Source organism: Phodopus roborovskii, unplaced genomic scaffold, assembly GCF_943737965.1.
Source record: "Phodopus roborovskii unplaced genomic scaffold, PHOROB, whole genome shotgun sequence".
NCBI lineage: Eukaryota > Metazoa > Chordata > Mammalia > Rodentia > Cricetidae > Phodopus > Phodopus roborovskii.
In genome coordinates this window covers 30,942,171-30,968,851 of record NW_026126540.1, presented here as the reverse complement: position 1 = coordinate 30,968,851, position 26,681 = coordinate 30,942,171, and the positions used below count along the sequence as shown (strand labels likewise).

At 40.1% G+C, this 26,681-nt stretch overlaps 1 protein-coding gene across 3 annotated transcripts in view; it reads right to left on the bottom strand.

Moving 5' to 3' along the window:
* Window positions 1-26,628, bottom strand: part of Gdap2 (ganglioside induced differentiation associated protein 2) — a 50,150-nt gene extending 23,522 nt beyond the window's left edge. Inside the window, exons 1-8 of one of the 3 annotated variants that reach the window (XM_051198760.1) lie at window positions 26,451-26,626; window positions 21,803-21,887; window positions 16,915-17,154; window positions 16,032-16,171; window positions 7,469-7,622; window positions 7,137-7,225; window positions 2,750-2,826; window positions 209-368 (exon numbers count right to left, since the gene is read on the bottom strand). In XM_051198760.1, the coding sequence (XP_051054717.1) occupies window positions 209-368; window positions 2,750-2,826; window positions 7,137-7,225; window positions 7,469-7,622; window positions 16,032-16,171; window positions 16,915-17,090 (796 nt within the window). In that variant the 5' untranslated portion in view covers window positions 17,091-17,154; window positions 21,803-21,887; window positions 26,451-26,626. Of the gene's footprint in view, window positions 1-208; window positions 369-2,749; window positions 2,827-7,136; window positions 7,226-7,468; window positions 7,623-16,031; window positions 16,172-16,914; window positions 17,155-21,802; window positions 21,888-26,450 lie in introns of all 3 variants that reach the window. The other 2 variants (XM_051198761.1, XM_051198759.1) reach the window with 2 other exon arrangements.
* Between the last annotated feature and the right edge of the window lie 53 nt (window positions 26,629-26,681).

Here is a 26,681-nt window from a genome sequence, read left to right as displayed (position 1 = left end):
ACATGGCTTTTCCTCTATGTGGAATCTAGATTTTATACAGATGTAAGTGCACTCAGGGGTGGAACACTTCGAGAGAAGGGACCAGCAGGAGAACAAGAGAGAGGAATGAGGGATAATTAATATAACAAAGTAAATACTGTATGTATAAAATGTCATAGGGAACCGGTAATTTGTATACTAATTAAGAAGTTAGAATTCCAGCACTCACCTTCTGAAGCACCAGGCTTCTCGCTTATTCTAATCTGCCGCTCAGGCACCACAGGCTCCCCGTCTGCATTTCCGATATCTGCAGGTAGGTACGGCAATGACTGGCTCTCCTCCCTTAATGACCTTGGGAAGTACAGAGGTAGCAGCTTTTGGTAAGTAGCCTGTGTCAGAAAAGTAAGGCATTCTGTGAAAAACAGTGACACAGGAAAGTAGCCTGAGCAGTTACTGCCCTCTCTACATGCTGTGAAGTCTCGCCACTCCCTATGCTCAGAGTGCTGTCTGAGAGCCTCATTCACTCCTTACATTAGACATGAAGAAATGATCCACTGGTCAAGTCAAAGGCAATGACCACCCTGCTCGGGGTCAGCATATCTGGAATGTGTAAGTCTGCCACTCCTGTTCACACTCCACTGTTTTTACTAGACTTTCAGCAGCATAGGTGCTATTTACCCAAGCTTAGTGTAGTTTTTCAGTTTTCTTAAACAAACAACCCCCTCAAAACCATTTCTAACTATATCTGAAGGACTGATAGTTTTCACTCAGAAGTCAACAAAAAAGATAAATTTTACTTTACAAAAGGAAATAAGGAGTCCATCAGATGGCTTCATAGATAAAGGCCACCAAATCTGGTGACCTGAGTTTGAGTCTTGGTGCCTACATGGTGGAGGAGAGCCTGAAGGTCATCTGATTCTCACACAGACATTCCCCCAGCTTCCTCTACAATAAAATTCATACACACGCCTAATTTTTAAAAAGTAGCAAAGGCAATGGAGATGAAACTTTGTATGGTAACCTAAAAATTCATCAAGTAACCTCAATGTGCTAAAATGAAGAATGGATAAGGTCTTCTGAATCTGATGACTTCCATAAGTGCAGGCCCTTTTCCAGCAGCAGAGCCATCAAGGTGCTGTGTGCTGGTAGGATTCAGGTTTGCGGGAGCACTGCTGCTTCTGCATCCTAGGGATTACTGTACCATTGCTCAGCATTACTTATCAACTATTCCAAGCTTCGGGGTCTCAAGGGACGGTTAGAGGAGGTGGGCACTCGCAATTCTTCCAGGTTCTATTCCATGCTCACAACCATCTCTAACTCTAGTTCCAGGAGACCAACACCTTCTTCTAGTCTACATGGGTATCTACACTTGAATGCAATAAAGTTACATAATTACATCTCCATACACATAAATATAAAACGAATAAATCTTTTAAAAGGACTAAAAGAATGATAATACAAAAGTCATGGAATTGAGTACTGATCAATGAAACCATTCATGAAATCAATATTATACACAGAACTATAACATTTCCTAAACAGAAGCCTGAACTAGATTTGTACCTAAAATCCAGATAGGCTGGGTATGGTAGCGCACATGCCTTTAATCTTCACATTTGGGAGGTAGAGACAGGCAAACCTGTGAGTTTGAGGCTAGCTTGGTCTATATAGTGAGTTCCAGGCCAATTAGGGATACACAAAGATACCTTTGTCTCAAAAAATTCAGAAATGAGCAAACAAATACAAAAGGGGTCAGCGTTAGGCTCAGCTTGTCAATGTGTTTGCTGTGCAGACCTGGCCATCTGAGTTCAATCTATAAAAACTTAAGAATCTGTTGTATTATACTGTAACTAACTTTTGGCATCTCATTATGGTTTTGGCTTGCATTTCCATAATGGCCAATGTTGTGAAGTTTCTTTATACTGGTTGTCTATATATCATTTTTTAAGAAATGAGTACTAACCGTGCTTTTTTTTTTTTTTTTTTTTCTCTTAAATCTGTATTTCATGATTTCCCAATTTCCCATCTTAAAAAGCTTACTAGCTAGGGAACACTGCCCTTCCCTGGGCTTTCTTACTCCTACAATCAGTATTCATTTACTTGGGAATACGTCTTGCCTCTGCAAACCAACCAATCCCACTTCTGCTCCTCTACTTCCCTATGTTAGCAAAGCCCTGAGAAGCTAAGTGACCGCTGAAGGACACAAACATATCAGAAGCTCTAAAACAAAGCTCCAACTTTTTAAAATGGATCTAGTTTAATGAAAACCCCCAGACACAAGCAGACATAAACCTGCCAACCTGTGCCATAGGCTTGTTTACCCCTGCATTTAGTCAAGCAAAGGGAGAAGCCTCATCAGCAGAGCAGCTAGGTGGCTGAAACCTGGGAACCCAGCACTCAGGTTATAAAGTACCACTCTGAGTGCTAGCGCAGGCAGCAGGCGGAACTACCCTGTGCCATTTCACTAAAGAAAGCAGTAAACTGTGACTCCAACTCTCTTTCCAGATTGGTAGTGCACGCCTGTATTTCAGAACTAGAGGCAGAGGCCGGAAAAGTGGCAGCCAGTACAGCCTGGTTCACAGTCAAACAGGGTGGGTTCCTTCTAGACTTGATTTTTAGTTTCCATCAAAATCATTTTTCAATAAATGAGCATAAGTCCCACTTCTACAAATTTATTTAAATCATTCAGAGTCAGTGAACAGATGATGACTAGATAAAGGCAAATGAGTAGAATTAAGACTCAAACTGGGTAAAATAATTAGTAAAATACCTCTTCGAGTTCAGAGACAGCAAATACTACTTTTTCAATGGTTTCTCCATGGATCTCTAGGAACCGCCTCACAGTACCTAAGGAAGAAAAATGGAAAGACATTCAGTGTCAAAACCCAGCTCTTTCTGTTAATTCTGTAATGGGCTCCCCTTCACTTCATCAGCCGCTGCTCAATTATCCCCTTCAGAAAATCCTGCCACATTCCCTCTCAAAGCCTGATGCACTGTCCTTCAGAGCGGCTGTAGCAGACATTTTTCAGGTCCCTTTATGGTGTGTCCTCTGTTCTCAGCCCTCCACTGGCCCTAAGGTACATGGCAGGGGCTTTATTGTTCTTGCTGCCCCAGTTCTGTGACTGTGACGGTGGCTGGCTATAGGAGATGCTGAGTCAGACCACTCTCCCTTATCCAGCATGTTCTTTATTTCCCTGGGGCCTCCCTTTGGCCAGAATGATCTATCGCAAATGGAAAGCATAGTGCCTTTCTATTCACCAGTTACAGCCGTACATGTGCCTGTCACTCAGCCCACTTCCCACTCACAAAACCAAAGCTGAGCTATCTTTTTCTTTCTTGGTTTTTCGAGACAGGGGTTCTCTGTATTGTTTTGGAACCTGTCCTAGAACTAGCTCTGTAGACCAGGCTGGCCTCTGCCTCCTCCCACTCCCCAAATGGTGGGATTAAAGGCATGTACCACCAAGGCCCAGCTCAAGTTATCTTTTTCTTATCTCTATCCCATCCTGATTTTCTCTATCAAGACCCAATTGGCCCAACCTTAAATCTGGCTTTGGTCCTTTAGGCTCACACCACTACCTTCTAAAAATGCCCATATTTTTTGTTTTCTTGATAAACATATTCTCCATAGCTCAGTAATTTGTTAAGTAAACTTAATGTCAAAGGCTAATGCCCCCAAATTGAACAATCTTTCTGAGCTAAAGAACTGAATTACTTACTGCTTATTGAGCATCTTTACCTAGGTAACCACAGAGACCTCAAATACAGTGAGTATAGCTCCCATCTTCTTCCTCAGATTCCTTACCTCAGTTACATACCAACAGGAAAGTAGTTACTCAAACCAGAATCCTTGATTTGCTTACTTTTAAAAATATTTAGTTTATGCATAAGATCATTTGTCTGCGTGTGTGTGTGTGTGTGTGTGTGTGTGTGTGTGTGTGTGTGTGTGTATATATATATATATATATATATATATATATATATATATATATATATATATATCTACCACCTGTGTGCCTGGTACCCCAACAGGCAAGAAACAGGTATGGAGCCCCATAAAACTGGAGTTACACATGGTTGTGAGTTGCCCTACAGCTGCTGGGAACTGAACCCAGGTCCTTTGCAAAAACAGCAAGTGCTTTTAACCTCTGAGCCTTCTCTTTAGCTTCATAAGTTTAAAAACAACAAAATATTTATCTGTTTACTGCATGTGTGCATCATGGTGTGCATGCACAGCTTAGAGGACAACTTATAGTAGTTCTGTCCTTCCTTCGGCTTCCAGGGTTGAACTCAGGTAATCAGGCTTGGCAGCAAACACCTTCACTTGCTGAGTTATCTTGCTGGCCCCTGACTTTCATTTGGCATTCTCTTTTCCTCTGCTTCAATCCCCACGGTCAACCAGTTTCATAAGTCCTATTTCCAATTGCTCCTTCCACACATCTTCTATTGTCACTACAGTTCTATGATGTCCCATCTGGGTGGTAGGTTAGTTCTGACCAGAACACATCGTTCGTTCATCCACTCTCTTCTGAATTCCCCATCATTTTTCAAGGCCTGGTCTTAAGTTATCTTTGTGTAGAACTCTACTCTTCCCTGCATTCCTCTACATAGACTCTGCTGCACCCACCTGGCTCAAGTTCAATGCAAGAGTTTTCAAGTTTACAATAGGTTTAAGGAGATACATAGTCCCAAGGTAAGTTGGAAAGCCTCTGATTTTTTGAGCATCTTTCTATATTACAGCTAGACTGTGGACCTATTTAAGGCCAAGTGTATTTTATAACATTACATTAACTGAAGTCTAGCAGAATATGTGCTCATTCAAAAGTAACTAATAACTACATTGATAATTCATGGCCTGCCTTGGTAAGTAATGCAGTCCACGAATCTACTACAGTAGACTCATTTGTTGAGAAAGGAATAATGAACTGCAACTGCAAATCTGTTTCCCACTTTTCCTTCCAGTCTACTTTCATTCCTTCTCCTTAAAATAGCTTCTTCCTAAGAGGAAATTTCTTCTATACCATTTACATTACATAAATTTTGACACCAGTATGAAATTCTCCCTTAATGTAGTACTGCATGTTCCCTATGGAAGAGAAAATGCCAAGTAGTAATCAAGTCAAATCCTCTCAATAGTGCTCATTTAGAAAAAGAATTCTTCCAGGAAAAAGGACAAGATTGATCCATGATTCAAGGATTTTAGCATGGCAGCCTACACTGGTTTTTTTCTAGTCAATCTGTGCACTGTACTTGGCATCCAAATAGGATATCACATACTTCACACTTATGGAGACTCTTTAACTAGTGAAAGTGATACCCAGGACATTAATACTTCCAGTATGGAAGCATGGAAGATAAGTACAAACATCATGGGCTTCTTTTCTTACTGCTGTATCCCCTTGTATAGGATAGAGTACAGCAGAATAGTAACTCAAATTCTTATTGAATAACCTAATAATTTTAATTCAATATTGGTGTTTTGGTTTTCAAAAACTTAATTATACATGAACAAAGGAAAAAAGATAGTATATAAAATATTTTGGTATACTGATTAAGAGGATATCAGGTTTTTGTATAAAAATTTTGCTAATAGTTTATAAGCAAGAAAGTTCTTGATTTGGAAGATGTATTATGTTAACAGATTAATTTTTAGAATGGATATACTATAAGTGTATATAAGCCATTATTTTTAAATTTCAGAAAGTATACTATTGTCTGTATATTTGCTTTGCTTTGAATAAAATGTTCTATAATTTTACAATATTTAAGGTCTACGTGAAATGGCCCTTATACAATTTGACTTGGTCACTTTTAAGATGTATATGCTTCCTTTCTGCCAGTTACATTCCTAGAAGTTGTTTTATTAAAGACCCATCTCCCTAGCCAGGTGGTGGTGGCACATGTCTTTAATCCCAGCACTCAGGAGGCAGAGGCAGGCAAATTTCTGTGAGTTCTTTGAGGCCAGTCTGGCCTACAGAACTACATAGAGAAACCAAAAATAAATAAATAAATAAATAAATTAATTAATTAATTAATAAAACCTATCTTTCCACTATTGATTATCTGTTATTGTAAATTATTCTTAAAACTGTCGGTGCCCTGTGGTATTACTATGCAGTGAAGCAACACTCTGGACCATTTACCCAGAATAATGTACATAGAGAATTCACATAATAGTATTTAAGGAGGGTGTACAGGTGCTATATCAGTGTTCCTAGTGATAAGAACCTCACTAAACTACAATTCTATCTCAAAGAAACCAAAGCTCCTCCCTTGTAATGTCTACAGTTACAATGCTTACCTATCACCTTTGTTACCTTCCCAAGGATCCGTAAAGTTCTCAGGACAGCTTTTAAAGTCTGTATTTCTGAACACTATTTTAGACTAATTCTTTGATGGATGTGCAATATAGATTATGATGATATCCCAAACTCTATAAAGGACCATCGCTCAAAAAAATGTATTGAAGCACTGTGACAGCCCTTCAGGTATCTGAACATGGGCATCATTTCTGCAAAAAAGCATACCACTGATGCTTCAAGTGACTTGTCCTTATTTGTCAGTGTCTTGTGAGCAGTGACCTAAAATGTATGGAGTACACTGAGGTCATGGACTCTCAAACTGAGTACTAGATTTTATTTCTGGGAACTGAACCCAGAGATCCACATATCCTAAGCACATACACTACCACTGACCTATACCCCGAGGCCAACACAACACTACTTTTATACCACATACAACACTGTGGGCTCAGTGATTTTTAAAACTAAACACACAGTTTTATATTAAAGAAGCCCTTGTGAAAGTTGCTTTCTAAATAGAAAAATGCTATGCATATATATTAAGAATTTATTTTGCTTCATTTTTACAATCTGTTAAGATTATTCTCTCTTTTGATTTTTTTCTTTTTTTTAAAGATTATTCTTATTTTGACTCAATTGTCCATTGCATTAGTCGTACTTTGTAGACTGCTATCATTTTCAAACTTAATGAGCATGTCTTATAAGTCTCTATGCACAGGTATAAATTACACTACCCTGAGAAATTCAATTAAGAACTCTGTAATCTATCAATGCAAAGTCTCTCAGAATGGTTGTAACTTTATCTAATAATCAAAACTTTAGAACCTAGTTTATGTGTGGCACTCCTGTGTTACTTACGAAGTGCAATGTGTGTGGCGTCCTCTAGAGGGTAACCTCGTTTTGCAGAATTGATGACACAGAAGCCCACAGAAGACATAGACTGTTCTCTGCAATAAGATAAAAGTTATACTAAAACATTTATTGACATATATTATCCACAGGTAATCTCAAAATGCAAGTCTGCATCTCTCCCACCCCACCAATAAATTTACAAGTTAACTGTATTATTTGATAATAATATCAACATAAAATTTAACCATATTCTTCGAGAGATAGTATCTGAGCCCTTCAAAGTTTGATTTCCACAGTGAGGTTTCATCATTAGCAGTGTGTGGGGGAACAGGCCATACTTTGCCAGCTGAAGCACATTTCTGTAACAGCTGTACAGGGAACTCTCTGCAGCAGTGCGATAGCGGTTTTTATACTTGGGTCCCACTGTGTGAATGATGAACCGAGCAGCTAGGTTAAAGCCTTTCGTCAATTTTGCTTCACCTGTTCGGCAACCTGGAAACAACAGGGACACATAAAAATCTTGTAAGTATTAGAAAAACACAAATATGCAAAGCATAAAACAACGGATTAAGAACTGTGAGGAATGTCACTTAAAAACAGGGCTGAATACTAACATCCATGTCTGTTCCTTCTGTTCTCAAGGCAGTGAGGCAGGACAGCAAGGGGAAAGTCAACTGACTATGGGTAACAGGATTAGCAAAGGAGAGAAAACTATCAGACTACAGCCAGGATTTCTGGATCTTCTTAGGATCCCCATGACAGCGCCCCCTATCAGCAGGAAGCAGTTTGGAAAGAACAACGCCCAAATTCCCAAATATTGTTTATAAATGTTTGTTTTCATTTAAATGGGGTTGGTTATAAATGGTTAATGATCACAACCAATATCTTTTTAAAAGTAAAAAGGGGATTACGATATAGATATGAATACTTTGTTTTGGAATGGATTTTCATTCATTGATACAAATTTAAGGTCAATCTTGTGATAAGTATATTTCTCCTTTTGTTTAGGTATTGTGTCTATATAGCTCATTTAGAAATGTAATGTATAATGTAGTACAGATTATAGATAATTACCTATGATAGTCAAAGCTTAGAGTTAAGTTAGTTAGATTTTCTAGATACATAGAGATGTATTTGAGATAGATAGGCATTCTTCAAACCTTTCAAAGACCTACAGAATATGGCATTTAAAATGGTTTAGGGTTTTTCTTGACAATGAGACATAAATGCTCCTGACAACACCACCTGCGTCAGAAAGGAAGATGGACATCAAAGAAACGTGTTATGAAGTTTACTTCTAATATGGCAATACTAGCCATTTGGACAAGATACTGCTCTTGTTTGGAGTGTTTGACTTTATGCTGTATAAACTGGACATGCAGGACCCACAGAAAAGTGACTACAGAGTTCCTGCTTCATGGAAGAGTCTGCCAGGCAGTCTGCAGGACACAGAGAAAAGTGACTGGCAAACTGCCAATACAAGAAGACAGTTTAAAGTTTCCAGCTTTGCTGAAGAGTCTGCCAGACACACTATGGCCTATGGGCTGAAGATGGAAGATTACAGAAGAACTCTGGGTGACTGACCAGGCAGTGAGTTGTCTCTGTCATTTCTAGAGTTTATATACTATCTTTCTGTGGTCTTTGAAGGAGTTGAAGACAGATAGTTATGGTTCTAGTTTCCTTAGTCAGGATTAAAGATAAATTACATATAGGACTTTAGACTTACAAAGATAGAATAGATGATGGAATATTTTCTTAAATCTTACTAAATGTTAATGAACTAAATATTGTTAACTGTGATTCTTATTTGATAACTGTTGTGTGATATATTTTGCTATGTTAAGGTTAAAACCCTTCTTTTTATTTAGACAGAAAAGAGATGATGGGAGATGTCATTCTGTAAATATGTTTCTCATACTGGTTAATGAATAAAGCACTGTTGGTCAATAGGAAAGCAAGATAGGCAGGACTAGGAAACAAGGAGGATTCGAGGAGTAGTAAGGAAGAGTCAATAGGTAGAGACTGGAGAGAACAGAGGTCCGGGCCCACTCTCCAGAAAGATGAGACCACGTGGAAATACTTAGATTAATAGAAATGGATTAATAATTAAAACAGAGCTAGCTGATAAGAAACTAGTAACTGGCCAACAGCATTATAGCTAATACAGAGTCTCTGTGTGTTATTTGGGGCTGGTGCCTCAGTGGGTCTAGGCTGGCAGGAAAAACCTTACTCGTAACAACAACCCTTCTCAGAGTCAGCACAGCAAGGTTGTGATTTCTTTACCACTGACACAATAGAAATGGAGGTTATTCTCTGGAGATGCAGAACAAAAAAATTGCAAGAAAAAACAAGAATGTACAAGGTGCAATAAGATATTTTCATAGAGAGAAATATGGAAGCAAAGCAAAGCAAGAGATTTCCCAGAACTTAGCAACACACTCCTCACACCCTAGTGATCTTGAGATGCTGCTGTTTGAGGAGGAGAAACTGAGACACTAACAAGGAGTGATGAGTCAATGACCTAACAGTCCGACGTGGACTGAGGCTTCCAGGACAGGAAGGTGAGTGACTGGTAACATCTGTGGAAGCTACCTACCACTTCTACTGCTACTATCTACCACTTCTAGACTCTTCTATCTCCAAAGTACCCCCTATTCTGTACTATAAAACCACAAGACCCCCCAGGACATGTGTGCAGTCTTAATCATGCACAGAGAGACTGCAGCCCTTCCGCCATTCTGATTAAAGAACACTTCTGCTTCTGGAGATGCCTGTCTTTCTTTTCGCCTCTATCAATCCACACAAGGAACATGTGTGCATGTGTTTACCTGTTTTGTTTTGTTTTAAAGTGGTGTCTTGTGTAGCCTGTACTGGCTCATCTTATTATATATAGCCCAAGCTGGCTTCAAACTCAGATTCCTCCATCTCCTCCTCCTGAGTACTGGAACTACATGCATGGGTCAAAACGCTTAGCTGCTTAATACATTCAAGTTGCTAACAAAGTGGTTTATAATCAACAGAAATTTAAGTCTTCTGGTTCTTGGATCTGGAAGTCTGAAACTAGAGTGGCAAACAGAATATACAAGCCACACAAAAATAACTCATGAAACTTCAGCACCTCAGAAATAAAGATGGGATCATAGTGGTACCAGCATACCAGAAACAAAGTGGTAGCACACAAATAATTTGAAATAAGAATATCATCAGATTTCTCTAACTGAAAGATTGCTTTATTTATTTTTTTCTATTATGTGTTTTGCCTGCCTATGAACTACATGCATGCAGTGCCCACAGAAGAGAGGGAAAGACCCTATGGAACTAGGGTTACAAATGGTTGTGACCACCATGCCAGCGCTGGAAACCAAACTAGAGCTCTTGGCAACAGCAGCAAGTGCTCTTACCACTGAACCATCTCTGAAGCCCTTCGATTTTGAGACTCGAAGATGGCATTAAAATGGACTGGGGTGAAAGTTTATTGCAAGAGTTATACACCATTGGCAGACAGACAACAGCATGGCAGGACTCCTGGGAGGAATCAGGTCCACACAGCAGAGTCAGAGTGTCTTCTGACGGGTCTCTGAGGAAGGAGGTAGGTTTCAATACAAACCTTTAGCCAGGCTCTCAAATTCCCTGGCAAATGACAGTGAAGAGAGCAAGGGGACATGTGGTCACCAAGAACCATAGGTGGCCCTTTGCTGTGTCCCAGCTTATAAACTCCTTTCCCCAAGTGATTACCTGGAAGTATGGTGGGTTAGCTGGGGATTCAGACAATGCTCTCCATGGGGTACCTGTCTGTGAGGTTAAGGAGGGGCTGTAGGGATTGGAACCTGAACAGTAACTCGGTCTGGAATCTAACATTCGTGACAAGTAGTAAAACAATAGAGCAAAGAATACCTTCAAATTTTTAGAAAACAATTTCCAAACTAGAATTAGACTTTCAGCCAAATTCCAATCAAGCATGAAAATAGAAGCAAGCATGAAAATAGAAAACACAGCATCTAATGGTAGACAAGTGATGTCCTAGGAGGGTGTGAAACTCTGTCAGGGCAGTAGGCACAGAGCAGTTTAGAGAGAAAGGGCCCAGTGGAAAGTTCCAAGTGAACCCTGTCAAGGAAAAAAAAAGATTAGAAGAAAAACTGATCTGACTTTCACTAAGAGGAGGTTTACAATGGTATTAATGTCAAGGATGAACCAGAGGCAGATGTAGAAAAACTATTTCCATAAAATCAAGTCAATTAATAACTTCATGGAGGGAAAAGGTACAAAGAGAATAAGAATCTACTTGTTTACTAGTTGTGAACATTTTGTATGATCACAATGCTAATATGGAATACTGATGTAATGTAAACTGTGACAGCAGTTTAGAAATGTGGCAAAGGAGAAATGAGAGCTTTCTATGTGATGGAGTAGAGGAAGGTTTCATTTCCTCAATAAGAAGTCAACAGGAAATGGAAAAACAGCCAAGAGAGGAAATTCAGCAAACAGCTAGGAAAAGAAGGTGAACCAAGTACCGTACTTACACAGTGGCAAGGACTTGCCCTAAAGCACAAGAATTAGATATTGTTTTCTATAAATTCTCTTTTTGGGGGGTTTCTTCAAGACAGGATTTCTCTGTATTGCTCTGGCTGTCCTGGAACTAGCTCTGTAGACCGGGCTGGCCTCGAACTCACAGAGATCTGCCTGCCTCTGCCTCCCCAGTGCTAGGATTAGAGGTGTGTGCCACCAACGCCTGGTGTTATTTTCTATAAATTCTATAGACTCTGAAAACTATATACACTGATACACAGAACACTGTATGCACAGAATTTTAAAACACAAGAAAACCAGAAAAAATTCACTTGTCATCTATTTGAGCCAGCTATTACACTCTATTTTGAAGACTGGGTGGGTGTCTTACCTACTTTTAAATTACTAAGACAAGGCACCATGACCATGGCACCTTATAGAAGGTGTGAAGAGACAGACTAACTAGTACCATAAGTAAAAATAAAAGAGCCAGGACAGCTTGGAAAACAACTGGGTGAGTTCACTCCACATGTCAGTATTGTAAGAAGAAGCTGAGCTGGATTAAACCCAGAAATCAACTACATAAAAGCCAGAGTAATATGTGCTTCTGATGGAATACAAGGTTTTGATAAAATAACTTAAAGGACATTTCTGGGCAACTGGAAATGTTACCTACAGCCTGATTATTAAATCTAATTCCTAAACTGAAGAATGCATATTCTTAAGAAGACACTGTATATAATACAATTTTGAGAGCAGTATATATGTAATTTCTCTAAGAATATGTGTATACCTTCATACTATGTAAAGAATGAGCCAGAAGTGGTAATATCTTAGTAGAGGGAATATCGTGGCTTTAGTTACTTTAGCTTGTATGCATATTATTTTTTTATAATTCATATATAGAGCTTTTAAAAGATTACTAGTTAAAAGAAGCATATTATCATGAATTTTAAAAGTAGGTGACAGACAAACACATATTTAGTTTGTTGTGGAGATTTCTCACATCAGAGTTTAAAAAAAGAACAAGCTGGGCCTGGTGGTACATGTGTAATACCAACACTGGGAGGTAGAGGCAAAAGGGGTAGTGTTCAGAGCCAGCCTGGGGTACATGAGAACCTGTCCCCCAAAAAAGAGGAAAGAAAGAGAGAAGTTGAAATGTGAGTATCTTGCTTCTGGGATAACAGTTTTCTTTCACTGTTTCTAAGAATTCTGGTTGCCAGAGATAATGACATACAGAGCTATTCTAACTCTATCTTTTGTGTTTGTTCTAGCCTAAGTTTCTTCTACTCCAAAGCTTGAAAGCTGAATATTGATATAAATATTTAAACAAACATCATCTAGAAAGCATTTATTTTTAAAATTTGAGAAATAAACACAATTCACTAAATACAGTTACCTCTGGTCTAGTTCTGTCCAGTGTGACATCTGTCCTTGGCTCCATGTTCTGCTAAGGAGCATCAAGTATCTGGGTTACCAAAGATGATTAGGCAACATTTCAAGTGCACTTCCCTGCAAGTCCTAACCCCACAATAATGAAGCACAGAGGCTGCGGAATTCTTGCAGCAAAGAGTGCTAATCAGAAAACAGCAAGCAAAAATGTGGTACACATATCCCCACCCCTGCAAATTCACACTCCAGTACTGAGTAAGAAAGCAGGCAGACAACAACTCAGCATCTCCTCACAGTGCATGCTCAGGCTTCAACCAGCTTCTCTGGCTCTGGCTATGTGCTCTGAGCTGGAATAAGCAGCCTGGTGAATCTAGATGTTCTAATTCTTTATAATGGAAAATAAATGACAATTCATACAACTTTTCAAAGTGTGACAGTCATATTGATTTGGAATAGGCTAGCTATATGGCTACGCAATCTTACATGACTCATCTCTAGAAAGCTCTATTTCTTAGGGGAAAAAAAAAAAACTTCTAGCTAAATTGCAACATAATTTTATATACTAGGAATGCCAGCAACACAATAGCCATCACCTTCTCTGTTCAAAAAAATCTTTGAGTACTCGAGAATAACTAGTGTTTCCTCCAAATTCTCTATGCTAATTCTAGTTATTTGAACTATTCAGGAATGTGCCTCCTAATGCCTCACATGCTGATAATTTTTCTTTTAGGCATGCCCCAGTTTATTACTCTGAAGGTAGTACTATAATTATAATAAAAGACACATGGTCTACCCCAGGGGTCTCTTAGCACAGCCTCTCTTAGCACTGACAATTTGTTCTCAACAAGGCAGTGTAAGAGTACTAGCTTTAAGTCTATTCAATTAAAATCCTTGGGGATTTCATTTCTCAGCTACTTAAGGAAAATGATGCTGTTATCTTCACTGGGCATTTCCCGCCTACAAGTAGTTTACCCTTTACTCAGGACAGCATCCTATATACTGTGTATTGTTACTGTGAAGTAACAATCCATAGCACTACAACATGGTTAGGGGAGAGGCATCGCCTTGCAGGCTAAGAGAACATTCTATGGAATGAAGGGCCTTTCTGAAGGAAAAGGAATCTGTGTATTGCAGAGGCAATAGATGTCAGGCAAGATGAGAGTTAACAGCAGAGAGGAAGGGTGACCAAAAGACAAACCAGAGGCAACCTTCAGACAGCAAGTGGTGAGCAGGGCTCTTCTGGGTTCAGGTGCTGAGTTTTTCAGGCAAAAGCAAGTGTGGGATGAGATTGCAGACAGAGGAGAGAGTGCTTGCAGGTACTGGAAACTAGCGCGAGGACTCTGGGGGATCGCTAAATGGTTTGAAGTTGGGTTCATAGTTTGCTATGTGAAAACCAGTTAGTATGTGGACAATGGATTTTACAATGAACAAGTGTAGGGGACCAGACGGCAGGGAGGGGGGGAGGGAGAAGTAATGAAGAGAAACAGAGCCACAATCAATTTCTGACCTGATGGCAGACTTCATGGGAAGAGTAAGGAAGAAGAATGTGCTAACTCTAAAGTTTTCTGAATAAAAAACAGAATGGAAGACATGTTATTCTAGTGACAGCAAGTACTTCAAATGTGCAAGAAAGACTGTCAAACCAACTCCTCCCCTGGCCTGACCCTGTCTAGCAGTCTAAATTTACTGTAAGCTATAATATTAGTATCTATCAATTTTTGTTTTTTTGGCTTATATTTCCAGCCAGTTCATTTGATATCTGCCCCTCGTTTTCTATCATAAGGCTGGTAAGTCATAACCTGTAATCTAACTAATTTAATAAATGTGAAAAGGGGACAGTGTCACGGCAGCCACTGATAACTTCTTCAGGTTGGTACTGGTCCTTCAAACAAGTCAAGCAAAAACTAACTGGCAGCATCAGAAGCAACAGACCCTGATGTCTCCCTATCATACCTGAGGTCCACCATGCTATTTGGTCTGTGCATTAGTTTATTAGTGGTACCTGCAGTAACAGACTTGATATCCACTATACCAACTGGTTTGTGTGATACTACTTGTGATACTACTTTTTCTCATCAAAATTATTTACTAAATTTTTGCTATGTGCCAAGAACTGAGGCAGGGTTACCAGGACTATGTTGACTTGAGAGATGAGAAGACTGGGACTGAGCAGTGACACCAGTCTCCAGTTACACACCAGTACAGGGCAGAGTTAAAAAACCAACCCCAGTTAAGCACTAACAACTGCCAAATAGTCTGTTAAATTCTGGGTTTTGGTTTTTATAGGTAAACATTACATTTAAGAGTGATATATTATGTGTAAAATCATGTTAGCTTTTCCACTATCTGTATTTTTAAGTCTCATCTGAGTATGCATGTGCCTGCATACCCCATATGGGGTTTTTCCAGATTAGCTTCTCTGTTACTTTTATCAAAGAACTTTTCAGTATTTTCTTAAAGATCTTTTCTAATTTCCCTTTGTTTTTATGACATCTTGTTATAGTTTTGATTAAAGTCTTTTTCAGCCCTTCTAGTACTCCATGGTCTCTGCTTACTGGCTTGCTCCTCATGGGTGGCTCAGCCTGCTTTCTTAAAGAAACCAGGATCACCAGCCCAGGTGTAGCCCCACCCACAATGAACTGGGCTCTCCCATATCAATCACTAATTAAGAAAATGTCATATAGACTTGAGTACAGCCCAGTTTTATGAAAGCATTTTCTTAATTGAGGCTCCCTCCTCTTAGGTAACTCTAGCCTGTATCAAGTTGAAAGCGAGCTAGCCTGTCATTTTAAAATTCAGCATATGACTGATGAGTTGCACTGCTTGTGAAATCTTAGGGCCCAGCTTTTCATGTACCTTGGGGATTGCAAAGGCCACTGGTTTCAGCAACAGAAAATCAGCTTTCTATACATACTTTTCTCCAAAAACACCCAACAGACTTCTTCGTGGTAGAAGACATCAAAGTATTCCCTAACAATAACATGCCTAAGAGCATCCAGTCACCTTTAAGTTTCTGTAGGTCCTCCTTCAAGTCTGGCCCCGCAAGCATGAAGATACTCTCTGACACGGGATTCTTATCTGTGAGACTTTCATTGCTGGTGTTCACAATGGCTGTACAGTTCAGTAATGCCACATCTCCTTTCCTGAGGGACCAAGAAAAAGCAGTTGTGGGAAAGACGAGGGAGAGAACTGGCCTAGTTCTAAACCTTGTATTTCTGCAATATCAGCTTTGCTAATTCACAAGTCAAGTAATAGCAGAAAAGTGGAAACAGGAGAAAATGCCTGACTCAAATCAATCTGGCACCTTAGAGCTTTATTGTAACTTGCTCCAGCCCCACAATTCACAAAGCAATCATGTCATACATTTGCCCCTTGCTATATTTCCTTAATTGTAATGTAACACTTATACAGTTGAAAATAGTCGGCTTAAAAAGTTTAGAAATAGCATTAGTCATAATAGCCAAAAGAATATAAACAACTTAACTGTCCATCAACTAGTGAGCTGAGAAGTGTGCTCTTAGTGTGCAAACATGGAGTAATATTGAGCCATAAAAAGAAAGAAAAAAGTAGTACTTTACACTACAGTGAAAACATTATACTATGTTCAAAAATCTCGCATATTTTACTGTGGAAATTTCATGTATTTGAAATGCCCAAATGGGACTATCATTGTCTTAACTGTGGGGAGGTCTTCACAGTTCCACACATACAGTAACATAACATTTAAGCTGTTCCTTTTAAATCTGTACAGTTTATTGTATGATAATTATATCCCAATAAGGCTGTATGTGTAAAAGCAGTATTTCAATAATGCTAGAACTTGAATAAAAGAGCCTTAAAGGAAAATAATGAGAATTCATACAGTAAGATATAATGAAAAAGTTACCAAAGAATCACTTTTCCATTAATGTCCTGATTATAAAGAAAAGGCGATCTGATGATGTCCTCCTGGAATGTCGCAGCTGTGCTCTCATAGGAGTTTAATTCATCTTTATACGAGTCACCCCAGCTTAGCAGGGTGTCCACATCCACAAACTGGGAAGGTGCACCCAAGGGATCCATGGAATGGGAACTTCAGCTTCTGCCTCAAACTCCGCAGCAATTCAACAATCCCTGGAGACTTTAGCTAAAAAAAAAAAAAAAAAAAAAAAAAAAAGGGAACATTTTAAACCAAAAGCACAAATATTACTCACAAATATTATTTTAATTCTGTTAAACCAGCGTTGCGAACTCTGCTGTGGAACTGAATGAGCTAGGAGTACACTATGTATCCCCAATCACTGAAATGGTTGATTAAAACAAGAACAGCAACAAACTCCTTTAAAAAATGGGAATGGGAGGTTATAAATACATAAATTATGTTCAATAACTGCAGCCTCTATGATCAAAATCATCACAAACCCCACCAGTTCTATTTTTCAGAAAGGACTCTTCATTCAACATTCTCTGAGCATCCACTATTGCAAAATAAGTAAGTATAATGTTCTATGATATGCTATAAGATATAAATTGATAAACATGTATAAATTAAAGAATTCCATCTGATAATAATGTGGATATATTAGTAACATTGAATGAGACAAGGAAATTGCTATATTTAAGTAGTAAGAGCTAATAAAATTTTCAACCAAGGTAGAAGAGGCTTGGATTTAAGAAGCAACATGAGAGCAAGAAAGACGGCTCAGCAATTATGAGTATATACTGCTCCTGAAGAGGATCTGAGTTTGGTTCTCAGCTCTTACGTTGGGAAGCTTACAAGCTCTTATAACTCCAGCTCTAGGGCATATGATGCCCTTTTCTGCTACCTGCACTTATATGCACGGGCCATACATAGACATGCACATAAAAAAGAAGTAACATGAAGAGGAAAAATGAACAGGATCTAACAACATACAAGATAGGGAATATAGGACTGCATGTGGTAGACAGTTGTATAAAAGTTGGAAGAAGAAGGTTATAGGAAGGCATACAGCATCTACAGCTGGACCTAGGTCATAGAAAATTCCACCACAGAATGGGATGCTCAACTTACCATAGAATCCTATAGCTGTTTCAGGAAACTGTAGACTCATTCATCTACTCTACCTTTGTAAGCACTGGCTGTATCTTAGGTACTGTTCTATGTCAGGAGCCATGAGAAATACAGCAGGCATTAACTAGTGTTAACTCTTAACAGCCTGCCTTGTTCTCTTGTTCAGACTACTGCACACTTTCACCTCAGAGCAAGTTCAAACTAGACTAAAGGATTTTTTGTAAAAAGAAAACTTTACAGTTCCCACAAGGTCAGAGTCACAAATGTCTACCAAGGTCACTAAGAAAAGCATGCTAATTCTTCACCTGCCAGTCTACTGACAATAGATCTGTGTCTTAAAGTTGCCACTGGGCACTGTGCCCTTCCCTGTCTGTCATGGTTTTGCTCCTATGGCCTTGGACCCTTGTGTTGTCATGGTAAATGGCTCAGCTTATCGCTTCCTCTAGGAATGTACTTTTGACCAAAGATAGAAACTTCTTTATCACTTCAAGACTCCTGAAGGAGAAGAGATTTTAGAATAGAAGAGCTAAATGAAGAAACATGGAGAAGTTGGAAGTAGGGCAAGACTATCAGGGTAGAAACAGAACAATAAAAAGCACATGAAATAAAGAACATGGCTCTCAGATTGTGTGTGAAGTTACTATAGAAATCTTTTACCCCTCTTTTCCCCCTGAGAAACATTTCACCTTTGGAACCCTGGGTAGGAGCTGGAGCAGGTCTCTTATCCCCGTGAACACTGGTAACAGTGCAATTCTACCTTAGAGAGCCCACATGTCCACAGAGAAGAAAGGTGATGATAACGGTGTAACTAGACTGTGCATCACAGAGAAACAGTGAAACATGAGGAACAAGTTCAATTGAAAAAGCAGGACAGGTGAGAAAACCAAGGCGAAGACCAAAGGGCAAGAACGAGTGAGCTGCAGTTCGGGAAGAGCCTGGAAGTCACTCTGGCTGGTTAATCTAATTCATTAATAGGTAATGAATTAGATAATGAGGTTAGATAATGAATTAGATAATCAGCAAGGCCAGCTGATGCAGTTGTAAACCATACTAAAATTCTTATTTCCTACTCTAAAGATGAGGTTAGCCACTAGAGGGTCTAACCATTACAACTAAATACAATTGGTGAAAGGACAACTCTAGCTAGGGAGAGCAAGGGTAGCAGTAGAAAAAAAAAAAAAAAAAAAACCAGGCAGGAATTTAGGAGAGATAGTGGCCAGGAGGAATGTCAGACTTGAGATATAACTGACAGGTAGAACCAAAGGACTTTTGTAGGAATACAGAGGGTGAGGAAACACACAAGTCAGACAATGCTTGCTTGCTTGAGCAACTGAGTAGGATAGTAGTTGCTTGCTTGAGCAACAGAAAAGCAAGATTGGAGTAAGCTGTGAGGTGAAGGAAAAACAATGGATTTCCCCCTCCCATATATGGCTTTTTGAATGTGCTGATTCAAAATGTTCATTACCTATCTGTTTTTATTGTCAAATTAACAAATGGATACTTGAAGCTAGAGCTCAGAGCAGAGGTTCAGCAAATAGGTCTAGAAGTCACAGCACATGCAGTGTTGAAATCTACAGAAACTAGGTAAGATCTCCTGCAGAGCAACTGCAAACAGGGAGAAAGAACTCCCAGGACTGAGTCCTACAGCAAAATGTATACCAAGAGAGACCATATGGGAGAGAGAAGGCTCGTAAGAAAGGAAGGAAGCCCAAGAACTGTGGTAGTGGAAGGTAACAGAAGAGGGTATTCAGGGAGTGCTTCAGAAAGACAGCCAGAGCAGATTGCTACCAAAGGACCAAGACCAAGTAGGTTCAAGATGAAGAGGGAAGAAAATCAATCTGCAACTAGTTTTTAAAAAGCTTTTTGATATAATACCAACATTAATAATTGTCACACTCAGGGAGAACACACACGCTCTTCCAAAACTAATTTATTGGTGTTTCTTGGCAAGAGACACAGATACTAAGTAGAAGCATGGATCCATCAGAATATGCTAATTCTTCTATTCACATTGTTAGGTAAGAAGTGTGGTCATTCACACAGTAGTTTAAAAAAAAAGATCTTGTAGATTATACCAGGATAATTTGTATTACTGTTCAATATTTATACTATATACTTCTTTAAAATTGTTTTTTTCTAGAATGTTGTACTTAGTTCACAATTGGCCTTTGACCCTCGAGGCAAGCATAACTTTGCTACATGTTTACAAGTACTCAGACTTGCTGCAGGCAAACTGAACAGAGGACAAATGCCACTCACTCAACGTAATGACTGTCTACAGAAATTCCTGATTGCAGAATACATGCTGATTCATTTCAAAGTTCTTAGCCATAGTGTAATAGAGAGGGAGAGAAGGATGGAGGGAGGGAAGAGAGAGGAGAGGGAAAGAGAAAATTTATGGAACACAAATAATTTCTAGATTACAAATTCACATGTCAACTTTCAGGATGAAATTGCTTCTTTAACTTCTATTTCTGAGTCTAACACCTGTTTCTAGAACATTTGAAAAATCAGCAAAAAGTTAAATGAAGAAAAAACTTCAAATTTGTTGTAGTTCTCCTTTTTTTCCTATGATAGAGGTAAAATCATATTGTGTGCATAACTTTGTCCTAGCTTAACTATTGTCAGGTGATAGTGTCCCCACTCAATCACACAGTGTAACAGTGCAAGGTGACACAATGAATGCAAGTCATGAGACCCTGTGTGTCAAGGCCTAAGTTCGGATCCCTGACTCACAATCTGTGAGCTGTGATCCTTGGGGTAAAGCTAGAGTTTCTATCTAAGCAGTGGTGATTAACTTCAGGCTAATTGTGAAGACTAATGCAACAAACTGTGCTGAAACCACACAGCAGAGCACCTGACATACAGCAAGGCACAATGAATTACCTCTTAAGATGTCCTCAGGGCCAGTGGAACCACTGTCAAGAGGAAGTCACATTCCACGTGCAGCAAAGACTCACAGTATTCACTGTCAAATCACCATGCAAGCTAAATGTTGGGTGTTGAACTAAGTTATAGTCTCACCCATCTTGATGTCACGATTTCCCTTGCCATGTCTTGTTAATCCCTAAATAACCCAACATCTGTTCCTGTGCCATTAGGAGGAAGAACCCACACAGTCAGCAATCTTGACTGCATGCTCCTACATTAGCTGCTTTACTCATTCACCTCACTGCATGTTCCTACATCATCACTACTGCTTTACTCATTCACATCAACTCTGCCAGGGACTCTGTACAGCACCTACACAGACAACCTTTACAATGTCCTTCTATGACACTCACCTTTGGGCTCTCATACTTTGCCGTTTCTTCCTGCACTACTCAGGGCTAAACTATGTAGCCAAGAAGATAGGATGAAGAGTGGTATGTGATATGATGGTGTGGCTTCTTTTAAAACCACTATCTTTTAAAGATAGTTAGAAAGAGCACTGTGCCCATGCCTTGCTCTCTCTCTCTGTCTGTCTCTCTCTCTCTCTCTCTCTCACACACACACACACACACACACACACACACACACTGTGCTCTAAAGGGGTTAGCCTTCAGCTGGAGGAGGAACAGAGGGTCAGCCAAAAGCTGACACTGTGCACAGGCTTTTAAACCACTGTGGAAGTGTGTATCCTCTGGCTTTAGCTGGTCTAAAAACTACTTCAGCCATAGCCAGTGTTTCCACTGCAGCCTCATAAGAGAAACTGAATCAGAACCACGTAACAATGCAGTAATGCTACTTTTGAATTCCTGACCTGTAAAATCTGCAAGAAAATAAACGTTTCTTGGTCTATTATGTTCCAGGCATCCATTCATTCAAGAATGTTGGATACTGAATGTCTAGTGGAAGAGACAAAGCCACACAATCACACAAACAGTGTGATAAATGTGCTATGACAAATGGGAGGCAGGGGAGATAGCTAATTTAGACAAGAGAAGCAGAGATTGTCCCCTTTGGAAAGTGGCAGTAAGACCAAAAACAGCAGAAGAGTTTTACACAGAAATGAAAGTAATTCTGAGAGCTGTACATAAGAGTTTGGGGCATTACTGCATTCCCAGTCAATGTGACAGGCACAGAGGACATGTTATAAATATGTTCTCTAATCCTTACAACACTCTCATACAGCAGGTACTAAGACTCAAGAGGCACAGTACCAGCCCACGGATCTGTAACTACCATGTGGATGTTGAGGCCACACCCAGGGCATACTGGTCCTGGTCCATGCTACTCCCTTTGCTCTCTTCCTACTGCTCAAACTACTAACTTCTCCACAGTTCCAAGTCCATCTTCATGCCCTTTTCCAACTTCTGAGTGATCTCAGGGCATATTCTGCATGCTTAAGCCAGCAAAGGGGCTTAATTCAAGCACTTTACCAGCTGCCCTTCACAAGAATAATATCAATTCTCCTTTAACATCTTCCTCTCTGCTCTCCCAATCCTCCCACTCTTGAAAATCCTTCTCCCTCATTTCCTCTTAAGACCACAGAAACATCTCCCTTGTGGTACTGGGATTGAACCTAGGGCCTCAGGCATGCTAAGCAAATACTGCCACCAAGCTCTATCTCCAGCCCTCTTTTTATTCTTTATTTTGAGATGGAGCACCCTAAGTTGCCCAGCCTCGCCTTGCTCACTCTAGCTCACGTAGGCCTTGAAACCAGAGTCTCCTGCCTCAGCCTCCTGGGTAGCTGGGACCTCAGGTTTGTGCCACTGGGCCTGGCTCACTACTTCTTGTTGTGTGAGTGTGTACAGTGTATGTATACATGGACATGTGTAAGCATGTGGATGGAGGTAAGAAGTCGACATCACGACATCAGGAGCCTTCCTCAGTTGCCCATTCAACTAACTTCCTGAGACATGGTCTCTCACTGAGTTTGAAGCTCAGTGATTCAGAAAAAAAAACAAAAAAACAAAAAAACAAAAACAAAAAAAAAAAAAAACTTCAAGGATCCTCCTGTCTCCCTCATTCCAGCGCTGAAATTCTAGGTGCACATCATAACTTTTTACATGGGTGCTGGGGATCCGAACTCAGTCCTCACACTTGAGCAGCAAGGCGAGAAGAGTGAAAGAATGTTCCAGTCACCACTTCACTTTTGAGTAATTGTTTCAGAGTTTTGCTTCTTCCTCTTTCATTTATTCAATCTCCTGCAGTTTTCCTTCAGCTCAACAGTGATTACAGCTCTGACTTCAAAGACAACAGAAACTTCAGCTGACCATTTTCTCCTTGAAATCCTATTATTGTCTTTGCTGTGCACTCTGGTAGCTCTCCTATGTGTCCAATCATAGCCAGTCCGAATGGTTTGTTGGATCGCTCCAGCTACTGGAGGCATTGTGATCCACAAGATGAGTGTTAAGCGAGTGATAACTAATGCTCACATTCTGGAAAGTGTCCTGGCAGTTAATATGGTTAAATTCTCTTGCAGCTCCATCCCTACTCCACAGAGTAGTTCCTCATTAAAGGGAGATTTAAGTCCCACCTGCCCCCAACACAGACTTATGGTCACAGTTGTGTCATCCCCTCCGCCCCATGTGAGAAAGTAAGTGGAGCAGCAAACCCAAAGATGGCAGAGACCTAAACCCCAAAGCACAGGAGTTTGTTTCTAAAAGGCCTGCGGTCATAGGTCCCTTTGATAGTAACTTGAGAAAAACCCGCTCAGCCCATATAATGTGTGTGTAAGAACTCATACAAACACAAATATGCATACATCTAGGGACAAGTTGAAAACAAGAAGGGGACATGGACATGATGATAAGGGGGGACAGGACAGAGAGATGACTACAGTGATCTATAACCTTAGCCAGAATTTAGGTAACATTAAGGGGAAAATACTTTTCCCACTGGAAATCAATAATAGGTCAGTTCTGGACTTTGAAAAAGCTTGCAAACACTACAGTTTAGTAAGCAGGCTCCTGACTCCTGAGTCATATTCTCATATCAAAAAGTTATTGGACTCCAGAATAGATCACATCTAAGTATCAGGCCAAATACTTTTTTTTTCTACATTAGTTTAAGAGAAAAGAATTCCAAACAAAGAGAAGTTACTAAATATTCTTCATAAGTCCAAGAGTACACTACAAACAGTTCTTTGTAGTTTATTTCCCCCCTATATCCTGTCTTCATTAGCTTAAATAATGATTTATAGAAAAAAAAATTGAATTGCCCAGGAATTACTGTTCAAGACTGGGTAGTATTAGGCAAGAAGACTTTGAATCACTGCCTCAAAACCTAATTTTCCTTTTTCAGTTGCTCTTGTTGTTGTTGTTGTTTTTTTTTTTTTTTTTTTTTTTTTTTTTTTTTCTGAGACAGGGTTTCTCTGTGTAGCTTTGGAGCCTGTCCTGGAACTAGCTCTTGTAGACCAGGCTGGCCTTGCCTTGAATTCAGAGATCTGCCTGCCTCTACCTGGAATTAAAGGTATGAGCCACCACCGCTTGGCTTCAAAACCTAATTTTCAAACAAGTAAGAATGGAACCAATTTAGGAATGGTGACCCACACCTTTAATCCCAAAACTTTAAAGGCAGAGGCAGGTGGAACTCTGTGAGTTTGACACCAGTCTGGAATACATAGATAGTTCCAGGATAGCCAGAACTATGTAGAGAAATCTTGTCTCAAAAAATTAAATTAAAAAAAAAGGATGATATAATTTCAAAACGGAAAGTGAGGATCTCTAAGATGACAAGCTGCCTATTGTTCATACAGATGAGACAGGTCTGGAAAGTACATAGAGTTGAACCAGGTATCTGACCTCTGATAACTAAGCAGCTTGTTTGTTGCTTTTGATGATTGCAGGTTTATTACTCTTTATGGCTTTGTATTTCATTATCTAAAAGTTCCTGATATATAAGGATGAATGTACATACCACACCCATCCCTGTGCCAAATCAATTATACTTGAAAAGTTATATTATGCAAATGAAAAACTGCTCAGATGTACACATATCAATGGTCAAATACAGTAGCAATAAGCACATTACAACAAAAAAGATTTCTAAGCTTCATCCATGGTCCCAGGTAAACTTTAACATCATCATTCAAAAACACTTGAAGTATATGCTCTAATGGTGAATTAGCTGTGCCACATAGGCATTACACAAACCAAGCAGACTTCAGTTTGCAAGTCTTCATTCAGTGAGCAATTTGAAGCTTAGATAAGAATGTAAGCTGTCCTTGAAGTGGCAGATAAAAAAACGTGTAAGACTTGAGATGTGCTTTCTTAGCCTGCCCTGGAGAGGCACGCCTTTAATCTCAGCACAGAGGCAGAGGCTCTGTGAATTCAAGGACAGTAGGGTCTACATAGTTGCAGAACATTCAGGGATACATAGTGAGAACTTGTCTCGAAGTGGGGAAATGTGCTGTCTTAGTGCTCCATATCTAGACTAGGCTGCCTTCTGATTGCTGGGATTAAAATTATGAATCAAGCCTGGTTTTGATCCCATGATTAAAGATGACAATATCAATTGGCAATGTCTATAGGTTGGACTGGCCTGAAAGATTCTAAACTACTTTACCACCAAAGTATACATTTTTCCACCTCTAACAAAATAATGCACAGCATCTATAAGAGGTAAGGAATATACACACCTATTCAAATGTTCACCCCTGCTTGAAATAAATCTATTGACACAATTTCTTGCTTTCTCATTCATCCAACTCACAACAAATGTATTCTTGTTTTAAAACACCTATGCTGGCTGCTACAACGACGTCGTATGTGTCTCCACTAAAACAAATTTTTTTAAAATATAGATGAGCTGAACATTTTCTAAACTATGAAAAAAAAAATAACTATACCTGGTAAACAACTCCTAAAAACTAAGCAGGAAGACAAATCTACCTGTCAACTACACCTGTGTAATTTCTAGGCTGGCTGCAGGAGTTACTTCTTTTCATAGTTATATCCCTGCTTCAGTTCTATACAGACATCGGAACTCATTAAAAAACTTGTAGACGGTCCGAGGATAGAAGAGGGCAGAAGTGAAAGACAGAAAAGCAAATTCCCTCTTGTTAACAGAGGCTCAGTCTCAGTCTGCAATCAAGGACAGGCCAGCCCGGGGTCACTTCCCTCTCAAATGGCCTAAGAGCGGAAACACAAAGCCAGGCCAATGTCACTCCAGGGACTGCAGGGTCCCCGGACAACTCAGCATCCTAGGCTCAGCGTCTGCCCACAGCGGGAGCAATCTACTCTACATACAAGGAGGACTAGACTTGACTTGAGGTGTCACCCGCAGGGCTGCCCGCCACAGAGCGCGTCCCAGCATCCCGAGACGAGCGCCTCAGGGCTCCACACCCAAACCTGCCCTGGGGGCGAGCCTCAAAGCCCGGGCCGACCCGACACGCCAGCCTGATTCCTCCCAGCCGCCGCACCCGGCCGTGCCGCCCTCCCCTCCCCGCTTTGCCCGCCTCTCACCGCGCTCGGGCGGGCCCATCCGGGCGGCGGCCGGCAGCTCAGCTCCGTTGCAGAAAGCGGGCAGGTGACATCTGCACACAAGGCTGCCAGAAGCGGAGGCTGAAGGGAGTGGATCTCCAGAGGCCGGGATGACTAGCTTCAGCTTTCTGACAGCAAAGGTACCCGCTTCCTCTTGCCCACGCCGCCCAATCACAGCGCTCTGTCGTCACTTCCGCCAGAGAAGGTAATGGG